This window comes from Hibiscus syriacus, unplaced genomic scaffold (assembly GCF_006381635.1).
Source record: "Hibiscus syriacus cultivar Baekdansim isolate YM2019G1 unplaced genomic scaffold, ASM638163v2 tig00012634_pilon, whole genome shotgun sequence".
In the NCBI taxonomy this organism is placed as follows: Eukaryota; Viridiplantae; Streptophyta; class Magnoliopsida; order Malvales; family Malvaceae; genus Hibiscus; species Hibiscus syriacus.
Genome location: NW_024062286.1, coordinates 20,196 through 40,707, shown reverse-complemented (window position 1 = coordinate 40,707; position 20,512 = coordinate 20,196). Strand labels below are relative to the sequence as shown.

General features: G+C 36.7%; 1 protein-coding gene and 1 pseudogene across 4 annotated transcripts; one reads left to right on the top strand and one right to left on the bottom strand.

Annotated features, from left to right (window-relative positions):
* Positions 1-10,951: 10,951 nt before the first annotated feature.
* Positions 10,952-12,952, top strand: LOC120205696 (annotated as a pseudogene).
* A 397-nt stretch (positions 12,953-13,349) lies between these two features.
* Positions 13,350-17,116, bottom strand: LOC120205693 (probable apyrase 7). 4 transcript variants are annotated; one of them, XM_039205531.1, is made up of 4 exons: positions 16,953-17,116; positions 14,873-16,866; positions 13,943-14,266; positions 13,350-13,700 (listed from the first exon to the last, which is right to left on the bottom strand). In XM_039205531.1, the coding sequence occupies exons 2-3, from the start codon at positions 16,797-16,799 to the stop codon at positions 13,965-13,967; spliced, it is 2,229 nt and encodes a 742-aa protein (XP_039061462.1). In that variant the 5' UTR covers positions 16,800-16,866; positions 16,953-17,116; the 3' UTR covers positions 13,350-13,700; positions 13,943-13,964. The 4 variants fall into 4 exon arrangements, with proteins under 4 accessions (XP_039061462.1, XP_039061461.1, XP_039061463.1 ...); XM_039205530.1 differs by having other exon boundaries at positions 14,873-16,858; XM_039205532.1 differs by having other exon boundaries at positions 14,873-16,807.
* Between the last annotated feature and the right edge of the window lie 3,396 nt (positions 17,117-20,512).

Below are 20,512 nucleotides of genomic sequence, written 5' to 3'. Positions count from 1 at the left end.
CGCAACTCCTTACGATATGTACCGAGGTGGGTCGACGAACAATCCGTATGGCAGCATCGCATCCAGTTCAAGGGGAAGATATTCATCTGCAAATCCGTTTGACCTTAATATGGAGATGCCATCGACGCAACCATATGTGTAGTTTCCATTTGACACGATGGCTTCAAGCTCCAGGGGGAGGCATTCGACTGTGAGCTTTTTCAATCTGAATGTCGATATGCCTTCCAGCTCAAGGGGAAGGCGTGCAAGTAGTAGGTTCTTCGACCTAAATGTGGAGAGTATAGAGGAACCATCATCTCCACCAGAAGAGAGCCTGGTGCGGATGGTGCTGAGACTGGACTATTCATTCACCCAGAATCACCGCAATTCAACTCTGATGATGATGATGATGTGGATGAAGTTCCAGCAAATGTGAAACAAACTGAGCCTCCAACACACATGTATGAAGCTGATTATAGTGCAATGTATGGGCCAGAATTTACGGATATGCCTCATCTCGGTGACTATGGATATTACTCATCAATAAATAATGGTGAGTTATATTTAGGCATGGAGTTTTCAAGCAAATAAGAAGCGATGATGGCTATAAAAAATTACAATATCCGTAATTCTGTTCAATCGAGAGTCGACCGCTCCACGACAAAAAAATATGTATGCTATTGTGCCCGATGCGAAAACGAATGTAATTGGATGGTTCGCGTATCGAAAAGAAAGAGGAAAAACAACAGATGGGAACTAACAGTATACAACGGTCCTCACACATGTTGTACTGGAGGGGTCAACCAAGATTATCCCAACTTGGACTCTGAAGTGATATGCCAAGCCATCATGCCCATGGTAAAAGCAAGCTCATATATAGATGTTACTGTTTTGATTTCAACTATACAATCGCAGTATGGGTACACTGTCTCCTATAAAAAAGCTTGGTTGGCAAAACAAAATGACATTATCAAACTTCATGGTGAATGAGATGCATCTTACAACGAACTTCCAGGCTGGTGCAGAGGTTGAATCCTGGGATAATTGTGGACTTCGAAACCTCCTATGTATACCATAATGATCGAGTTCTCTGCGATCGATGCCAATTCTACCGGATTTTTTGGACTTACCCATAGTGCGTTAATGCTGTCAAATACTGCAAGCCTGTGGTCCAGATCGATGATACTTTCTTGTATGGAAAATACAAGCAAGTTTTATTATTGACAGTTGTCCAAGATGACAATCGCAACATTCTTCCAGTTGCTTTTGCTCTTGTTGAAGGAGAAGATACAGATTCTTGGGCTTTTTTCCTCTGAAATTTACGTGTACGTGTTATCACAAGGGAAAACATCTGTGTCATTTCAGATCGCGAAGCTGAGATCAAAGTAGTAATGGAGTCTTTGGGTCCAATGTGGCAACTACCCTTTGTCCAACATAGGTATTTTATCTGACATATTGTTGCGAACTACCATGGAAGGTACAAGAAGAATGATGAGCGTCAATTAATTGTGCGCATGGGTAAGTGAAACTGATGTAGTTTGTTTTCTTTCAATCGTTTTAATTTTGAAAATAAAGCAAGTTAGTAAGTTATACATTTTTTGATCAAGTTACGAACTACTTCCTCGAACGTTTGAATCAATGCTTCAAGATTTATGGGCGAAGAACGAGGAAGGATACGATTACATCAGCCTCATCGATAAAGAAATATAGACGAACGCATATGATGGTGGATATCGATATGGACACATGACGACCAACTTGGCAGAGGTAATCAATTCAACTTTAAAGGGTGCACGTCACTTACCAGTAACGCCTTTGGTAAAGACTATATATTTTCGTTTGGGGCGCTTTTTGCGAAGCTCGGGGGACAAGCTCAAACCTGGATGCAAGGCGGTCATGTCTATCACCCTAGATTAGTTGCAGATCTACAGAAAAAAATTTATGCATCAAATGGAATGCCTGTAACAAGCTTCTCTAGAAGGCATGAAATGTTTCGTGTCACAGAGTTGTCGCGACCTCTTCAAGGGATTGAAGTTGTGTCGTTAAGAGTAAATCTAAGGAACATAACGTGCGACTGCGGGTTTTTTTCAAGCTCTTAAGTATCCATGTTCTCTTGTGATAGCAGCTTGCTCGTATACATGTTAAGACTATAACCATTTTGTGGATCCCGTATACCTACTATATGAAGTTTTTAAGGTATACGAATTTAAGTTTCCCCCCTGGGTAATGATAAAGACCCTGATGAGGTTCAATATTGGCTTCCGATTATACTAAATCCGAGTTTATTGAGGGAGTGTGGTCGTCCAAAATCCAATCGAATTCATTGCGATATAGATATTCGAGAAAGATCTAGACAAGACAGAAGATATGGGCATTATAGAAACCCAGGGCACACTAGAAAAAACATGTCTATTTTGTTGCCATCAAGTAACAATTGATGAGGAAATGATGTATTTGTTTATCAAATAATAATTCTTGTACTTTAATTTGCATTTACTTCAAGTTAATGTCATTCGATAATCGCTGATGAAGATTAAAAAAATGATAGAATAATACGAGATTGGACGTTTGCGTTATATATGATTATAATAAAAGAGATAATAAGTGACAAACTTAATAAAGTTATCGAACAATTTGGTATTTCAAAATAATTTTAAATACAACAAACTTACAATAAGTATTAAATGGTAAATGATAACCAAATTACAATAACTGATATTAAATGGTAATAAACAAAATTAACTGAGATACATTAAAAAAAAAGTCAAACAAATTTAACAAAATGAAGTAAGTATTAAATGAGAAATAAAAAAATTACAATTAAAAAGTCCAATAAACTAAATACGAATATAATAAAAAACAAAATCTATCGATGTCTGCGACGCGAATGTGTTCCGCAGGGCGGTGGTTGTCGGTCTTGAGGAGGATTTCTTCGTATCACTGGTTGTGACTCCTCGCTGTCATCACATCACCATCGTCGTCGTCGTCGTCATCTTGAACAACTACATTTTGTTGATGAGGAGTTGATGACGATGAAGCACCTCCATAGAATAAGGACCCTGGAGGTATATGACTGACTATCCCACCGGCCTGCGAAAACTGGGAAAACTCATAAAACTCAAACATCGTTGAGTGTAAAAACTGTACAGGAGGTGTCTGTGCTGCGGCCATGGGTGATGAGTCTGAACCCGCCAAATATCTAGTATATGAACCCCAAGTCAGATCTACAAACATAGACCCATAATAGCCTCTAGGAGGGGTCATCTGTGACGGTGACGGGGGGGTCATAAAAGCAGGTGAAGGCGGCGATGGCGGTATCTGGTAATGGAAAGTAGGTGACAGTATCATATATGGCTGCGGTATGCAAGCCGGTGGATACGGTGGCTGCTGTGAAGGTACTGCTGGTGCAACTGAGGATGAACCGGAAGCACTTGCTCTCAGTCCACGAGTCGGGGGACGATGGTGCTGTGTCGGTGAACATCTCTGTCGACGTCGCGGAAAGGTCTGCCCTCGTGCATCCTCAGGAATCAGAAACGGTTTCTCGTTACTGTTGAACCACTCGTAATAAACGTCAGCAACCATCAAGAGGTCAAGTAAAATGGGCTCTCTACGGGGAAGGCACCGATGTTAATCCTCACACAACACGACCCACGCATGATGCCTCACCAGCCAATCTGTATCTGTCTTGCCGCATCTATCTGTGCTATGCAACTCGTCCATATTGCGAGGTGCTTCTGGAATTGGTTGAAAACAACCAAATTGTCGGAGCACGCGATCAGCGGAGTGCCACTCGACGGTCGCATAACATATCAAAGGGACTATCGCCATCCAAACATCTAATGGCCCCCTCAACTCAGGTGGGATCACCGCCCTCACATCATCAGTAGAATATGACACCCATTCAAACTAAAACAAATATATATAATTTTTGTCAAAATAATATTCTAATTATATAATTATAATCTAAAATCGTTTTTTAAACATTAAAATTCATACATGTGTGCTAGCCTTCTGATCGATTAACACCCTAATTTTTTCTAAATCATCATGTAGCTCCTAATGATTTTTCCTATCAGTAGACCACCTATTCAAGAAAAATAATTTCTTATTCACTGTATAAAATTATTAATATACAAAATCAGTTTTATAATTACCTCAGGAGTAGCGGAAATACGAATGAGTTCTTGACAACGGGACATAAAAAGCGCAATCTATACCATGCCCAAGACTACAGCAGCAGGAGACATCCGCCGATAGCATTACGCATGTAGTCAATGGCTCGACACATCTCCCTGTACAGGCAAGCCAAAACTGCCGAGCCCCAACTGAGTGATCCGGCCAGATAAAAGTCGCCAAGATGTTGCAACCACATACAGTGAACTTGGTTGTGCGATTTGTCCGGCATTAGCAACCCTCCTATCAGCTGCAGTATGCATGCCCGTGCATACTGTTTAACTTCATCGTCAGACGCGTCCTCGTAGTCCAAGAAACGGAAGCTATCCCTGATATTACACCTCCATCCACCGAAAGCCCCAGGTGCATAGAAACATCCTCAAGCGTGATCGTGTACTCTCCGAACGAAAGATGAAATATGTGTGTCTCCGGCCTCCACTGCTCTACTAAGACAGAAATAAGGTATGGTTCTATCTTACAGTGACCCTGATATCTACCTAGGTGATCGAATCCAGCTTCTACTAAATACGACATTACACGAGTATGTATAACTAACGTAAGGTTCCTAATAAAAGGATCTAATATACGCTCTCTCTCCTAAAATATAAATAATTACACAAATTAATTTTTAAACTAATAATCATGCATTAAATTAATTAATTAATTAAATTAAAACATTAAAATGTTACCGTATCAGCAAAGTGTCGAGATATATGATTTCCATCCAAACAAAGTAGACATCACTCCATTTTATATCTGCAAAAAAATTAATTAAATAAAATATTAAACAATTAAAATAATTAAATAAATTACTAAAAAATACTAAATATAATAAAATACACCTTAATAAGAGAATATAAGAATATTTGAGAGAAGTTGAGAGGATTTGGTGTGATGAAATTGATTAAGAATGGGGGTATTTATAGCGAGGGATGAGTGTGAACGAGCATGGTAGGTTGGTAATTAAGGGTATAGCGCGTCGCAGGGGTCGCACCTTTCTGACGCGTGTCAGAATCACATGTAAGACTCTGCCTCTACGACACACTATACCCTTAATTACCAACTTACCCCCATCATACACAAGCGTATCTATGTCAGCATAAGGCGCACCCCTGCGGCGCGTCTTATCCCGCGTGGCGCCAAATCAGGGTATAATGCGCTGTAGGGGCGACCTTACTGCAAAGGGTGTTAGATCAAAAAATATAATCTAACTGATGTTAAATCAATAAATATAACGATCACTTGTGATTTTTTTTTGTTGTTGATAAAAACACCTAAATTTATATCCAATATGATAATGGTACAAATTCTTTACTTATTGACCTTCCTGGCAGGTTGTCAGAAGAATGGAGTACAAGACCATGCTTGTACTTTAAGGTACTTTCTAGCATCTTTTATATTGCTCTAATAGACTTCAGGTTCTGCTTCAATAGTCATGATCTTTTCCTGACATTTTCTTCTTGCGCTTGCTACAAGTTTCTCTTGACTAGGCCGGTCTGCAGCAAAAGTATTAACTGGGTACCTGACATAGGACAGATTGAGCCATTGAGATGATGTCTCTAGTAGACTTGTTACAGGTTAGGATGTGGAAAGATGGTTTTTCCTTTTGTTTATTCTAAAGTTTAGTCTTAATTTAATACTTTTAAAAGGATAACTCTAGCTGTAGTTGTGGTTTAGAGGTCTTAACTATTCATTTAAAGGCACTTGGACTGAATAATCAGAGTTTAGTATTCCTTTGGCTTGATTGTTTGAGAAGCTTATTTAAATCTATGATTTTAACTCTTGAAAGTCGAAAGAACTGTGCTGACAATCTACATTCCTCATAATTGCTTAATAGCATATAATTCATATAATTTGGGGCTTTGAATATGCAAAACTTAACAAACTGTGGCACCCTATCTTTTGGGGTCATATCCAATGTAGGTGCAATTATTTTCGTGTCAAGTCTGGTATAATATTTTAGTAGGCTCCACTGAGGACAAGTACATTTTTTAGGTTCACTTTTTCTCTTGCTATTAGAACCTGCCCTAATCGTCAAGTCTTATAAAGAGTAGGAAACAATATGTTGAGATTGTATATTAATGCATGTATTAATGGATTTTAGTAATGAGCTCCGTTCAAAACTCATATGATACTTCACTGTTATGCTTTCATTTTGTAAAATAATTCTTAAATTATTAATTGAGAAAGCTATGTTTCTGTTCAAGAAATATGAAAAAACAAAGATTGATTGATAAAAAAATTATAAAGTCAAACCTTGGAAATGATGCTTATCATGTTTAGGGAAATGTCCTCAAGAGTGCCCCTCCAAATGCCCTTCTTTAATAACGTGTAAGAATAATCACTTGTCTTAACCATATATATATATATATATTTTTCTGTTGTTATCCTAACTAAAAGAGGCGTAAAGCTCCTAATGATATCTTTAGTGGTATGTAACAAGCATCCATATCTTTTATCTTGTTGATACCTTTATTTTTCTTTTCATAGTTACTAACGGCTGTTCTGATCTTTTGCCTCTCGTACCTTTATTTGAGCTTCATATTCCTGACCGAGTTGTTACATGCAACAGGCTGATGCTGCAGGATGTGCTTGTGCGGGGACGTGATGACTTTCTTTCATAATGAAGATGATATGAGAAAGGATCTATTTAGACTTTTAATTTTAGTGGATCTAATTTTGTTTACCAGTAAGTTTTTGCTTTACTTATATTCTGAAAGTGTTGTCTTAAATACTTCCCTTTAAAATGTTCCAGGAACTTCTCCTGGATGAATGGAAGTGCCATGTATCACAATCAAGATCCTCACTTTCTCCGCATACAACCATGTGGCTTATTGTATGGGCAAGGACCTAGTGCCTTCCTGTTTTTTTGGATTCTCTCATAGCAGCATAATTACTTTGCTTCTTTCTTTTTAATCCCCTCTACTCCGATGAGATATCGGCTTTGATTTATCGTTGCTTTACGAGTAACAGGTCCTTGAGATTTTTTTGTAACAGACTTTGACTTGCATATTTGCTAGTCTTTTGCTAATGCCCTATTATACGATGTTTACGTTCTACAAGGAGTCTCCCCATGTTAATTCCTTTATTTTGTTTGGAGATATTATTACATATTTTTTTAAGACGTGATGCACTTAAGGGTTGTAAAACTGAATCCGACTCCAATGCTGCAGTCAGTTGTGGCCCTAGCACTTGACTTCTGGTTCATGTAACCAGCTCTGCTGTTTTTGATGGCTGTTGAGACCATTCCTAGCACCGGGCTACAGTTCAGCAACTGAATATCTATGTCCAACGCAGGACCTTCCCTACCTAGAACAAATCTTGGGAGCATCAGTCCAGGTTTGTGGCACTCTATCCAATCAATGAATTCCTGGAAATGAGCTTCATTAGTCGCCTTCAATATGGCATCGTGAGTATTTTTGGCACTGTCCGATATGGAGCGCTGCATTATTTCCACAATGCTTGCCTCTTCAGTGGTCACAGATAAAGACATTACCAGTGTAATTTGACATGGATCTGTGACACTGTCTACTGCGTTCATCAACTAATCAACCCATCTTGCACTTTAAGTGGCTTTCATGAATGCTAGTTTTTCAGACACAGACCAAGAAGGCTTCGGTCTTCATCCTCTTGTTACCATCGACAGATATTTCTAATATCTTCAAGCGGGCACTCGACAAAAATGTGATCAAAAGAAAGTTGGTATGTGGGAAAGATGTGTGGCGGAAGGTTCCTCCTGAGATCAAGATCCGATATGCAGAAGAGAGGCATGTTTCAAGCTAGTCGGGGCCAGGAGGAGAGAGTTGCTGAAAGCATAGGCATAACCTAGAACATGGTCAAATGTGAAAGTAACGGACAACCCTCTGCATGTTACTTGGACCTGCACGGGAAAAGCAAACTCGTCTACGTTGAGGCAGGGCACGACTGTCCCTACAAGAGACTGGTTCAAATTGTAGAAGGCAAATAGACATTGCATGTGAGCCGTTGGTGGTGACTTACCTCTGCAATTTGCAAAGCCGATTCATGAAAATAAAACAAGTGCTACTCTACTCATTGTTTTACCACATTTCCCTCTTTCCTTTCCTATCTGTACAAAGTTGCCCAATCCAACTTTACCCCAATCCAACAAACCAAATTCAGTTCACCTGCTAAATGGATTTTCGGGTTTGAGCATTTTTGCCTTTGGTAATCTCAAACTCGACACCTATTGGCAGATGATCACTAGGGTGGCTACAGTTTGGAAATCCACCAGAAACATCAGGTAAATCCAACCCTGCAAGTTGGAGAATGCTGACAGGCTTTAGGCCGTCGGACGGAGCAAATAAAGTATAGTCGGTTGTCTTTTTAAACTTGGGGGTGAAGGAGTACATTTGAATCTGCCTGTCACAAGTGTTTTAAACTGAGCTAAGCGTGCTAAAAGATACCTGGCTTGTGCAAGCTTAACATCAACCAATTTTGGATCCCTGTAAAAAAATTATAACAAAATACACATGTGCTTCAGCACAGTCAATTCGTGAAACCTATACTGTATGAAAACAATGATAGCTAAAAAACGGATGAATGAAAATTTTGGATAGTTTACCAATAAAGATGAGTGTTTGCTAGAACGACGACATGATGAGGAGGATGCTTGAGTTTAAAGGCAGCCATAATTCCTACACAATCCTTTTTAAATCTTACGCGTGGATCATTGAGATCTCCATGATGCTGCGGACTACTTTTTACTGTCAATCCTGGGAATTTTTCCAACAAATCATCCAAGCAGTGAACCACCCGAATACAAAATATCAACCAACAAGTAATAAGTACAATGCAGGTGTGGTCGGATGTGGAAAGGAAATATACCAATTGATAAGGTTACCTTGCTTTGGGTCACCCCTGTTATTTCTGTTGGTCGGAGGAGCTTTCCGCTCATCCGAAGATGAGGCTTCACCATGTACCGGGGGTACAAGATCATTATATTCTAGCATTTCCTCTAAGTGCAACTCTGCACTGAAACAACTGTGCAATGAGAACAGAAACACTACCTAGGCCAAAATGTTGCATGATACAAGACGGAATCTGATAGCATAAGCTTGGCCTCTGGCATTGCCACCCCCTTGTACCTTAACAAATTCGCGAATTATCGGTGCCGACTTGCCGCTTCCTCTCGTGCTAGTGCTTGAACTCATACTCATTCTGCTGTTTCTTTCCAATCCAGGGACTATATTAAGACACAACAATTGAAAAGATGACAAACAAGAAGAAATCATTATTTATATAACTAAAAATATTTTATTGATGGATATGCATGATTTTGTGGAATTGGAGTTTGAATACTTTGTTGAATGCTAAAGAGAAGTTGTTCAAACAAAAATCACGATTGCAATGTGTTCAGGCAAGTGATAAAAAAAAGCTACTTATTTTCATAACCAGGTGATGCTTAGAAGAAATACCATTTGTATGCTTGAAGATGAGAATGAGATCAGACTTGAAATCTTTAGTCAATTATTTTAAGAAGACATAGAAATTGATGTGAATGTACAAGTTATTCCAGATGAATTATTATCGACTGGAATTCGTGAACTTAAAAGAAGGGCTTATAGAGAACTTGCTTTTGACCCGAGAGATTGTCAATAGTTATTAGAGGTAGCAATGAGCAAAAAGTCACTCGACTTTAAAAAAATGGACTTTCTAGATTCGACTAGAATTGATTTCGAGTTGTAATTTCATAAACTCGACTTGAAAGTTTAAATCGAGCTGTAAAATACAATTCGAATAATAACTCGAAATTTTTAGTGTAGTGGATTGATTTTGAAGTTTGAGTATCTCGACTTTGTATGATGTATGTATATAAATATTGTATATGATTATTAAAAAAAATTAAATTAGAATAAAATAATATCATAATATTATAAATATTTATAATTAAAATTAAACACAACTATAAAATTTGACTCGACTCGAAAAAAATTTAAATAAACTTCAAATTATAAAATAAGACTTATTAAATCGAATAACTTAAGATTATTTTACTCGACTAAACTTATCAATCGATCACTCTTAATTTGAGGCTGAACTATAAATTTTGGGACTGATGATGATTGATAGCGACAGCAATGAGTGATGACGGAAAAGATATTTTGGTTGGATTGATATTTTATCTAACATATAGGATCAAAATGATACTTTATCTAAAGCTTGGGGTCAAATTAATATTCTATTTAAAGTTTAGGGGTAAAATTGAAAAAACAACCTCTTTTTGACTAATGTGCCAAATTTGACCCTTAACTTCTTCCGTCTCTCATCCAATCATCTTCACTTTTTCACTCGGCGATCCTAAGATCAGAGGTAACTCATTTCCCCCCCCCCCTCCCTCTTATGAATGGAAATGACTATGAAATTTTGTTTGGTATATTTCTAAATTTTCAATTCCTCTAAAGTTATTATTATTAGTTTCATCTGATATGTTCTGGTTTCGTTTATGTCCAAGATCATTGCTCGTGTTTGACTAGTATATCTGAATATAGTTCTAGTTTCATTGCTTCTAAATTCTAAAACACAACGAGTTTTCGGAGAGACTAAATGGAGTAATGCAGGTATACAACATTGTAATGGAGTATGTTTTATCCTTAATTCATTGGAATTTTGCTGTAACTTCTTTTCTCATAGTCTTCTTTTCTGTAACAATTCAAATCTACGGTTATGGATTGATCCATACTCTCTACACCCAAACTTTCCTTTCATGATTTCTTCTTGTTTGTCATCTTTTCAATTGTTGTGTCTTAATATAGTCTCTGGATTGGAAAGAAGCAGCACAATGAGTACGAGTTCAAGCACAAGCACGGGAGGAAGCGGCAAGTCGGCACCAATAATTCGCGAATTTGTTAAGGTACAAGTGGGTGGCAATGCCAGAGGTCAATCCCATCCTATCAGATTCCGTCTTGTATCATACTACATTTTGGCCAAGGTAGTGTTTCTGTTCTCATTCTCTTTGGGGTTGGGAGGTCTACTACTACCTTTGTTAAGATCTATTAGTCAACGCTTGTAATTATTTTTTGCACCCGTAGGTGTCCGCCAATGCATGGAAGACCAGAAATTCAATGAAACAATTGTGCAATGAAACAATTGTGCACCCGTAGTGTTTCTGGTTTTCCTTATATGTGTTCAAAACTTGTACCAGGAATTAGATGAGTTTGATTCCTTTTACAAAAAAAGCACGGAGGGCCTTGGCTATTCTGGTATATATATTCAGAGAAGTGGACAGAAGCGTGATGGATGTGGAATATTTTATAACAAGAACCGGTATGTTCAAACTGCTATGTTTTTCTTTTTCTTTTTACAAAACAATCTCCTTCAACATGTATTACTAGAATATCATTGCACAATTGTTTCAGTGCAGAGTTGCTCTTAGAGGAGATGGTAGAATATAATGTTCTTGTACCCCCGATACATGATGAAGCCTCATCTTCGGATAAGCGGAAAGCTCCTCCGACCAACAGAAATAATCGGGGTGATCCAATGCAAGGTAACCTTATCTATTTGTAATTTTCCTTTCTGCATCCAACCACACCTGCATTATTCTTGTTGCTTGATATTTTGGCATCTTGAAGCCAAATTATGATATTTTTATTAGCCTTTCTGCCCCGAATTTTAAAGGCTGTCTGCTTCTTGCCTTTATTTTCATCTTCTTCACGTTACCCTGTGCAATTGCCTTTATACCACAGCACAAGTACATTTTGATGAAGAAGAAAATGATCTACTTAATCGATTATAATTTTAAAAATTTTGTTGATATGGAGACCTGCCCTTTCCTTTTATTCTCTGTTTTTTGGTAAAACAAACCTTTTTTTGTGATTGAACCTCATACCATTATTACCTGCTACAAACTAGTAATGACATGGTATACTGGTGGTTCACTGCTTGGATGGTTTGTTTCAGATTTGCTGGGAAAATTCCCAGGATTGTCTGTAAAAAGTAGTCCCCGGCATCATGGAGATCCCAATGATCCACGCTTAAGATTTAAAAAGGATTGTGTAGGAATTATGGCTGCCTTTAAACTCAAGCGTCCTCCCCTCCTCATCATGTGTCGTCGTTCTAGCAAACACTCATCTTTATTGGTAAACTATCCAAAATTTTCGTTCATCCATTCAGTTTAGCTATCATGTGTTCATACATTTTAGATATCATGAATTGACTGTGCTGAAGTATATATTTTGTTGTAACTTCTTTTTACAGGGATCCAAAATTGGCTGATGTTAAGCTTGCCCAAGCCAAGTATCTTTTAGCACGCTTAGCTCAGTTTAAAGAACTTGTGACAGACAGATTCTAATGTATTCCTTCAGTAATTTTGTGTGGTGACTTCAACTCAACTCCTGGAGATGAGGTATGGCTTTGAGTGGTTACCAACAACTTGTTTTTCTGTTATTTCTGCAACATTCTGAATGTTGTTAGTTATGTTTTGCAGGTTTATCGGTATCTTATTTCTGGTAACACTTTGCCTGCATCATCAGATAGACGTTTGGAAGAACGTCCCCTTGTGCAGCGCTTATGCTTCCGCTAGAGGAGAACCACTGTTTACGACCTGCACCCCCAAGTTTAAAAATACAATTGACTATATTTTCTTTTCTCCGTCCAACGGTCTAACGCCTGTCAGCATTCTCCAACTTGCAGAGTTGGATTCGCCTGATGTTGCTGGTGGATTGCCAAAGTATAGCCACCCGAGTGATCATCTGCCAATAGGTGCTGAATTTGAAATTACCAAACACTAAAATTCTCAAATCCGAAAATCCATATAGCAAATGAACTGAACTTGTTTTGTTCATTGAATTAAATTTTTTTATGGGAATGGAATTGTGTAATCTTAAAGTTGGTTACTATGTTGTATGATATTCTGCCACGGGAATTGGAGACCATAAACTTGTGGCAATTTGCTATACTGCAATTGATTCTCTCTCAACCGAGTGCCACCGGAAACTTGAACTTTCAAACCTTAATATTCTCTCCAGCCAATTTCCCGTGATGTTCTTGTATTTTCACAACAGATCAAATATTGATTTGATCAATGACAGGAACACTTTGTTTGAGTCTCATTATATTCATCTATTCATGCTTTTCTGGAGTGAAAATATATGATTGGTTTTGTGTCTATATAACGCTATACATGTTCTGTATATTACCATTCGCTGACAATCGATGATAACATGGGTCGTTTCTGGTCTTGTAGGGAGGGGAAAAAGTAGAGTAATACTATTAATCTAGCTGTGTCTGTGTAATGACAGATGCTTCCAAGTATAGGCTGTGCAATAGTAATACTCGACGATGTACAAGAGACTCAAATTAAACAATAAGTCAGCACATCACCCTACCCATGTGGAATATACGAATGAATGGTAGCCGATGCTCGAAATCCCAAGAAATATGCAATTTATAAACGCTGGTAAGTCGTGGAGCCAGTTAACAAGACTCTCCTTCTAATCAAAATCTGGAGGAACCAATCATCAGACCATCTCATCATCATTTGCCTAGAGTCATCCCACTTCGCTTAAACCCGGTATTGCTTGTAGCATCTGGCAATGAATTCAATGCAATTTATTAAAGATGGAGTAAAACGCATTAATCTCGATGAGCAAATATTTTTGGTTTTTCCAGGCTTAGTAATGAGAGTCGAGTCCTGTTCTAACAAGGAACAGCAAAAACGGAATGCGTTTGACTCATTTTTTAACTTAAGTTCTGCATGTTACAGAGAATAAATCTCATAAATTTCTCAAACCATTTTCTCTAAGATTAGATGCAAATAGGAGAAGCATACCAAAACTTCTGCAAAGCGTTTTCTAAACTTTCACCATTTGTGTCTCAGCTAGCGAGGAATTAAGGTCTTCTCGTGATTGTGATCTCCTACTTTGCAGTCGCATCTGACTTCTGTGAGGGGACCAGAAGGAACCCATGCTACTATTGTCAAATTGCATCTGCCCCAAGCTACTGAAGGAATAACTATGTGAAACGCTGCTGGTCGAGGGGTACAAGGAAGACTCAGTGAGTTGGATACTGCTACCCAGACCGTGTCCCAAGCCGAATGGTGTTTGTTGACTACCTTGAACTGTTGGACTTAGGGGCATCTTAATTCTTCCATCCCCTGTAAAAGAGAGAGAATGGGGATCATGGAAACAATCATAATGAAGCCAAGTTCATTCAGCAACATTCAAGAACCTCTATAGGAATTATTTAGGTTCATGTACTGAACAGACCCTTCAAGTTCATTAAATGTAAGTTAATGGATCATATACTAAGCAAATTTTGAATAGAATCCCTTATTTGCTGAAACAAATAGCTGACCGCAATATCACATCCAAATTATTGTGTCTGAAAAATCCTAGATACTGTGGCACTTTTTGACTGCTCAAAGATATGTAATGCTAACTGCTACTTTAGTATCCAAGTAGTAGTAAGAGTATAAGACAAAGGAGACCTAAAAATATTCTTGAGGCATGTAAGGGGTGTATCATGGTTCTAAAATCTTAATTCTTAACAAGAAAACAGCACCATTGCTTTTGTAGCCTGTTTTGAAGCACAATGCGTTATGCGGATGGACAACTGTGACTAAAATTGGACATTAAGCATCCTTGCATGGAAGGAAGGTATCCGTTAACATATTTGAGAGGATATATCTCTCCCATGGAAAACATAGCCAAGAAAAGCAGTAGAATTACGCCCAAATAATTGGTCATTCAAGAGATCTTACCAGAGTTCACAGGACTCCAGCGCTTTAACCGGAAAGGAGATGGTATATTAAGAACAGATGTAGATCCACTGTTATGCCGGAAAAGTGGAAGATATGGCCTCCGGAAAAATCTTGGCATCCAGTTACTAACACATGATAAAGCACAGACAAGCAAAACCAAAGACATTAAAAGAATGGCAATAAGAATCACCGGATCAATCTTGGTCTGCAATATTTGATATCCATGGAGCCCTAGTCTGCTCGAAAATGACTTTCCAGCCTCCAACAATGCAACACCCATTGTCCATGTAATACTTCCAGAACCAACGACAAGTTGACTGTCTGAGATGTGCAAACCCTCTCTCAACAGTAATACTATATACGGTGCTCTAAAGCAGTACTGCTCAATAAAGGGCTGTGGAGCAACACTGTTTCTGGCCACTTCCCAGGTTTTTTCACAAAATTCCCTACCCTTCTCCAGTACATCATCAAGTGCAGCTTCTGGAGACAAATTGAAGAACCGAAATACAACAAAAAAGCCAGATAGTGCATAGAACTGGCCATAAGGACGAGGCAAGCTATCAGAAAGTGCACAAGGTTGCAAATCACAATCAAACCCTGGGTACAGGTTCGACCATTCAGATAAATTGACAGCAGCTTTGGCAATTGCACTGCATTGCTCCCAATTTGGAGCACCAGTAAGCTGCACTGGTATTCCAGATTTTCCTCCTTTATCTAAAATTTTCCCTTGAACAAAAGGACTCCCATTTTCTTGATCTTTTGAAGCACATTGAGAACAAATATATTGTTCACTGTAGCCAGAGTTCAAGCAAGGATGTTTAATTTCTATCTTTTCGTTAGCCAGGTTGGCAATGGAGCCATCTCCAAGCCTCCTTAACAAAAGAAATACAGATTTGTCAAATGCATCATTCAAACCATATCCAGAGAGAGAGTAGGCACTAAGATGATGATTAACCACTCCAATTTTAAGGTTTAAATTGGTTTCATTATGTTGGCCGTGCTCATTCTCAAATGTAACTTGCAATGATGATCCACCCAAATCAAGTGCACCAAATGTTGCCTTCTTAGGCGTTGTTCCCAACATGCCAGTGAGATAGTTAAGGGCCGTCCACCCAAGGTAAGCTTCCTCTGTCCCACTGATGATCTTAACCCACTCTCTGCGGCCCAAAAAACGTGAATGATTTAGTATTGACCAAGCATTTTCCAGAAGCCACTTTGAATCAGCATTAGGCAACCTGCGAACTCCAGCTGTAGCATACAGGAAAAGATAAGTATTCTCATGCTCACGTTCGGGGATTTGCTTCTCTGCCCATGAAATAAGTGGGTGTATTGCAGTCGCCAAGCCAGATCTATTGTGCACCAACTTATGAAGCCCAGGTTCAGTTTCCATCCTATCATAAGCACGTCCACTTTGTGTGCTTGGCTTTCTAGAAAGACCTTCGGTTAATGATTTCATGACAATAGGCAGACTACCATCATTCTTTGGATCAATTGAAGCCTGATAAACGTAAACTCGAGTTCCAGTACTTCCACAATCAAGAACAACATAGAACTTGGAGGCTCCTCTAGACCAATTTGAATAAATATACATGCAAACCATGTATGCCAAAAAAATGAACAAGAGTAGGCACAAGAAAACCATGATAAACCGCACCCACTTTCTCATTAGAAATGGGGTTCCACCTGGCAAACCCTTCTCCTTTGAGAAACTTGTTGCAACATTTTCTTTCTGTAGCGAGGGCTTCGAATAGGTCATGCTCTTGTCAATTTCAGAAATAAGATTAGCGGCTTCTGGATCAAGACAGTGATATGATGAGAAATCTTGGAGTGATGCAGAGAGGCGCAAATTATTTTTGTTTCCAGAGTTAGCAAAACCAAACCCATGGAGAACATTTTTATTTGTATGTGGTGACAAAGCAGGCGACATGTATGAAGCTGCAGAAGACCGCGTAGCAGATAAAAGATTCGATGCACTGGATATCGCTTCTGCAATTCTACTAAATACCATAATTCTATTTTGAATACAAATTAACTGCTTTTCATTGGGCATATTTTGCCAATATTGAAATTTCTAGTTTACCTGCCGTGCTGCTCGAATACTATATGAGACAGCCCACATCAAACTTGCTGTTTCAATTGAATTCAATTCGAAGATTACATTGATTTTGCCAAAATCATCGCGGGATGACGGTACCACATTGTGACAAGTGACAACCAAGCAGGGAAGATCAGAGATCACGAAACCTAAGTGCCACAAATCAAATCAAATCAAAGGTGTACATTTGAAAGAAATAACCCGAAAATCGCGTGATTCAGGAGACAGACAAACAAAAACGAGAATTCAAAATCGACAATAAAATGTATATAAAAGATCATGTTCATTTCGCAAAATTTATACAAGATATTGAGGTGCATGCAAAAGAAAGATTGATCTCCAAAAAAAATTATAGTATCACAAGTAAACGACTAAAACCAAGTTGGAGGAATACCTCCAGCGGCAGTTGCTCAGATCTCCGCCTTGTTCTTCGCAGCCTTTGAAAATCAAAACTGAACCAAAAGTGTTTCACAATCGAAGTGTCAGTTGGGGGATTCGGTATCTCAGATCCAATGGAAAGCGTAATAGTTTTTGGCCTTTGGGTCTCTCTTCTCTCTTCTTTTCGTTCCGGTTTCTGCAGAAATTTACTTTTCTTCTCCTTTAGTTTCTAAAATATTTATTTCTTTGTAATTCCATCAGTTGCCCAGTCTTTTTCCATATTTTCTACACTGACCCCTTCAAGTTGTTAGTCAATTTCTCCTTCACATCTATTTTCCCTCATTCATTTATCTATTATTATTTTACAAATAAATAAATAATTAATTTGATTGGTATGCTTAATTCCAATTTATTAGTTGATCATTTCTGTACCTACAAAACCCTACAATCTTTATTTTATAATTTGGTTGTGTCAATCTGAATTTGCAAAAGATTATATGGTTAAGGTTTGAATCATCTTAAAATTTGTTCATTTTGTACTCTCAAGTTGAATTTCGATATCTGTAAATGTATAAATAATGTGAGTTCGAATAATGAATATTCGAGTGTATGTAAATATCTATCTATATTTGTTTTGAATTCATAGTAATAATTTAACATCTTCATCTGTAAAAAAACAAATTGGATATTATTCAATAATATTTTTTAAAATATTTTGCTTATGTTTCTAGTTCCCTGTTGCCGTCGATTTTCGATTATGTTTATCCGGATTGTATTTCTAACGTTGACGTTATTTTCGGATAATAAATACACAGTATATTATATTAAAAAAATCATATTTTTTATATATATATATATATATATATTAAATAATATTTTTTCATCTATATAGTAAACAATGAAATAACCTAGTAATAAATAGTGTAAAATACACAAATGATCCCTAAATTATATGGCGATGTTTTGTTGATTCATCAATTATAATACATTGTTTTGTTAAATCTCTCGACTATTAAAAGTTATAAAATGATCATTTGACTATTCATATGTTCCTAATTCGTCTTTTTCCATTAAAAATTGACAGTAGTCTGAGTTGAATGTTAACTTACTGATTGTGATATGATAAAATCGGATCCTAAGATCTCAAATTATTGTTTGAAAATACGACAATTTTTAACATATGAATAGTCAAACGACCATTTTGTAACTTTTAATAGTCGAGAGATTTTACAAAGCAATATATGAATAGTCGAACGACCATTTTGTAACTTTTGATAGTCAAGGAACTCAATAAAGTAACACCCTATAATTAGAGGATCATCTTATAACTTTTAATAGTTGAAAGATTTAATAAAGTAATATCCTATAATCGAGGGACCATTCGTGTACTTTACCCTAATAAATAATAGGGTTAACTACACAGAATATCACTTATGTTTGTGTTTTGTCTACTTTAGGTTACTGATTTCAAAACACATAAGATATGTTAACAATATTTAAATATTTTGATATAACCACTCATTTGATCCATGTTATTTACATATTCTCTCAATTTAGTCATACTTTTAGTAAATTAAAATAAATTTAATCCCTTAATCGAATGATGCCATGTGTCAACATTAGATTGGAGGATTAATTTTATTTTAATTTAATATATTTATTTTCACCAATCAAATAGTGACATGTGTCACCATTTGATTGAAAGAAAACAAAGGAAAGCAAAATGGAGCAAAAAAATTCAAACCTTGGTCACTTAGGAAACCAAACATGTATCCTACCATTAAGCCAAGACCATTGTTTGGTCTAAAATAGACAATATGATATATATATTTTGTATTTTAGTATATAAATTTTTTTATTAACTTAAAAAATATTTTTATATTAACTTATTAAATATATTCTATTATTAACTTAATTTAAAAATATTTTATTTTTATTTTCAATTAAATATATATATATATATTATGTTAAAATTTATTTTAAAAAATGACTAAATTGAGAGAATATGTAAATAACAGAGATAAAATGTGTGATTATGCCAACTATAACATCACATGTTATGTTAATTGTTAACAATATTTAATCCGTGATGATCACATCTTAATTAAATAAAAACGAAAGTGATTGTATCTTATATATTTTGAAATCAGTGACCAAAAGCGGATTAAACATAAACATAAGTGATTATCTCTGTAGTTAACCCTAAATAATATGCGTACGTTTGAGTTATGTTGTGCAATGCCTGCAATCCACGGAGATTAGTCGGAGGATTTAGGGTGCGTTTGGTTCAAGAAATGTAAGATTACCAGTGAGAATAAAAGATTACCGGGAAATAAGATTACTGAGAATGTTGTATTTTGTGTTTGGTTGGTTTAGCAGGGATGTAAGATTACATTGTTTGGTTAAATGAATAAAATATTATTGGAATGTATATTTTAACAAATTGTCCTTATTATATATTTGTTTTTTAACAAGTTGAATTCTATTATAATATTACTATAATTAATTTATATATTTTCTTTTAAAAATTTTAAATTCATAAAATTTATATAATTTTTTTTTTACAAAATTGAAAAGATAAATAGGTTTAATGAGAGGGTAAAATTTTATTTTAACCCATGAACTTCATATAAAATTCTAATTATAAATTATTTTTTATAAATCTAAAATAGTTTAAGGATAAATTTGTATTTTAACCTTCATAGAATTTGTATTATTCAACGACAGAATAATGATATTTTTGAAAAAAAAATTAAGGGTATTTTAGTCCAAAACGTCGGTAATCCAACAATACTTAAGAGAATGAGGTAATCATTCCCGGTAATATACACCCAAAATATTACTGTTGGTAATAAAAGATACCGAGGGCTGGGAATGTTGGCCAACCGAATGGAGGAATAAGGATTTCATTCCTCCGATAATCTCACATACTCCGAACCAAACACGCCCTTAAGGTTTTACCAATCCTAGTAAGTAGTAGTAATCTAGGGATATTCACATCCGCAATGGCCACGAAACCCAAATTTGCATTTTTGCAAAAGCTTAAATCTTTGCAACAGATAAGGAGAACCAATGTGAATGTGATGCTTCGGTATTCATTCGTTTGGGAACTCCGTGAGCTAATTATTTCCAATCCAATAACTGAATTTATTGTATTAGAAGGGGGG

Excerpts from the sequence above, each read along its gene's own strand:
- LOC120205693 (XM_039205529.1), bottom strand. The coding sequence starts at position 16,922 with ATGCCCAATGAAAAGCAGTTAATTTGTATTCAAAATAGAATTATGGTA. Across the intron at positions 14,267-14,872 it reads CTGGAGTCCTGTGAACTCTG|GGGATGGAAGAATTAAGATG; the intron begins GTAAGATCTCTT and ends TCTCTTTTACAG.